Source organism: Gavialis gangeticus, unplaced genomic scaffold (genome assembly GCF_001723915.1).
Source record: "Gavialis gangeticus isolate Ggan-Ray unplaced genomic scaffold, GavGan_comp1, whole genome shotgun sequence".
NCBI classification, from domain to species: Eukaryota; Metazoa; Chordata; order Crocodylia; family Gavialidae; genus Gavialis; species Gavialis gangeticus.
In genome coordinates, this window is record NW_017729014.1 from 15,973,332 (window position 1) to 15,975,838 (window position 2,507).

The 2,507-nt window shown below is 49.2% G+C and overlaps 1 protein-coding gene across 1 annotated transcript in view; it reads right to left on the reverse strand.

The window, feature by feature from the left end:
- Positions 1-2,019: 2,019 nt before the first annotated feature.
- Positions 2,020-2,507, reverse strand: part of MXRA8 (matrix remodeling associated 8) — a 32,683-nt gene continuing 32,195 nt past the window's right edge. The window contains exon 10 of the mRNA XM_019511837.1: positions 2,020-2,379. Coding sequence (XP_019367382.1) covers positions 2,354-2,379 — 26 coding nt within the window. The 3' untranslated portion in view covers positions 2,020-2,353. The remainder of the gene's footprint in view (positions 2,380-2,507) is intronic.

The window sequence follows — 2,507 nt, forward strand, 5'->3', positions numbered from 1 at the left end:
GTCCGACCTCCTGCCCTGGGCAGGAAAGAGTGCTGGGGTAAATATCTTGGGGTAGATATCCCAGCTCTACCCCATTCAAGCTCCCAGTGCTAGTGACTACATACACGGCATGCAACACAGACAGGCCCCAAGGCTCCCGGTACACTACTCAGCTCCCCTGCCCCTGTGATAAGCCAGTAGGGTCAGGGCAGGTTACCTCTTCACACCTGCAACAGGGGAAGCCTGTTTCACGTGACAAGTGGCACGGGGCACGCACTGCTAAGGGGCAGAGAAGCACAACTGCCGAGGTGAGACTGTCTTTGCAATGCAAAGGGATGGGCACACGGATGGATGTGAAGCAAGGGCAGAATTGAGGCAGGCGCCTCTAATATTCACTGACTTCCCTGCCCTCACTTGCTTGGGTTTCAACACTGAGCACTTGACTTCCAAATACCTGTTTGCATTTTAAAATCTTCCAACTCACAGGCTTTTTTAGTAACTCCAGGGTCCTAAGCTGATTGCTTGAAATCAATAGCTCTCCATTTATCACTTCCTGCCTATCTCAGCCAAGGCTTCCTCGGGGATCTCTGCCGTTGGCAATGCCTGGGTATACCACAGCACGTGAACACAAACCAAGCACCAGACCCACTCAGTGTGAACCTACTTAGCCCATTCTGTACCAGTCCTGTGGCATGAGTTCCCTGGGAAACTTCTGCCAAAAGCAGAATGTCGGACTAGATGATCTCTTGAGGTTCCTTCCTCTGTGATTTCTATGACACCCACCCAGGGCAGCGGCTGTCAGGTGATCTCCACCATGCAACGACCCAGCTTGAAACCTGAAATCCCAACCCAACAAGCTGTTTATTTGAAAAGGGTTTCTCTGCCCATATCCTCTGCTGACTCAGGCATCTGCTTCTGATTGTGGAGCCAAAGTCCACTTCAGCTCCCTCAACTCTCTCCATTCCTGGTAACCAGCACAAAGAAATGTGCTGTAGCCCACTTGGGAAAGTGGCTCCCTATGCCCTGGAGCCCTTCAGAATCTGATCCCCCACCTACAGGACTGTCCAGTCTTGCAGAAAAAAAGAAAAGCCCCCGCTGGAGCAACAGCTTGATAACAATTCAGCAGCTTGAAGTTGCAGAAGTCTAGGTAACTTCCCAGCATAAGTTGCATTGACAGTCACCAGACACCAGGCTTCTCAGTCACATTGGTGCTTTTGCAAATCCCACCCAGAGAGTCCAGGTTTGGCCTCAATTGTTCATATTAAGCTTAATCCAGCCTCCATTGCTGCCCCTCTTGCACCCAAAGGTCATGCCTTGGCCTGGAGTTGGTATTTCTCCTCCCTGATCCATCCTGCAGAGGTGACACCTACTGCACTGAGCTCACTCCAGGTGCCTACACAGCAAAACCGAGGTGCACAAACACATCCATGACAGCCAGCATCAGCCACAACAGCAGCCAAAACATTGGGTTGAGCCAAAGCTCAGACCACGAGCACTTCACTGCTTTCATTCCCCAAACAGAGAACTACACTGCAGATCCCAGAGGAGGACTGGCCTAGTACATGACAAGCTTTCTGGTTTCAATCTGACTCACGCTGGCTTCAAGGATCTCCAAGCCCACTGATTTCAAAAGAAGCCATATCTGCTCATACCAGGGCTGGATTCAGTCTGCAGTAAAAAAGGGTGGGAAAGTGAGTGCAGTGGGATAAGTAGGGGATTAAGCACAGGAATGTCCAGGAGAAAATCCCAGCACTGCCACTTGTCCCCTTGAAGACCCTGGAAATTGGCTGAGCCTTGTGCCTTAGTTTCCCTGTTTGCAAAATGAGAATAGTACTCATTTCATTCCTGTTAGCGATGCCAGGCTGACTCAGCTGTGTGTACTCCCCCTCGCTTGTATAGTGTTGAGTGTCTTTGTTGTTTCTCCTGGTTTACGCCAGCGTAAGGGAGAGCAGAGAGTAAGGGAGGCCACAATCAGGTCCTCGGTTATTTGCTGTGAAACACACTCCATGGAAAAGTACCTGATACAACGATGGCTCGGGGCCGTGGTGCAGGTTGGATTTATTGAAAGCTGCTACACGTCTGCTGATTCAGCTGGTAAAGCCATTGATGCAAAGGAACAAAAAAACCAGGAAGAAGGTAGGAAAAGAAAAGAGAAAAAAAAACAAACCACCCAAATCCACCCTACAATCACCTACGAAACATGGCCTAACTCTTTCTGCAAGCATCTGCAAATGACTCTGTGCCCAACAGGGAAAAGCCTATATAAAAGCCCAACGGTAACTGGAAGGAGGTTGTAATAAGAAAATGCATCTCTTGTCTAATTCTTTATTTTTGATTGCAGCTTCTGGTCCAGCCAGCAGCTCTGGGGATATCTTCATTTACAGTATTCCTTCCGGAAATCTGTGAGCAAAGAGGCATGGAGGTTACTGTCTGCACAGGGATTTAATATCAGTCAAATAAGCCCACTGTGACACATAATGCAAATGTACACAGCTGCTATATACCCCCCACCCCGCTCTGTAAACATC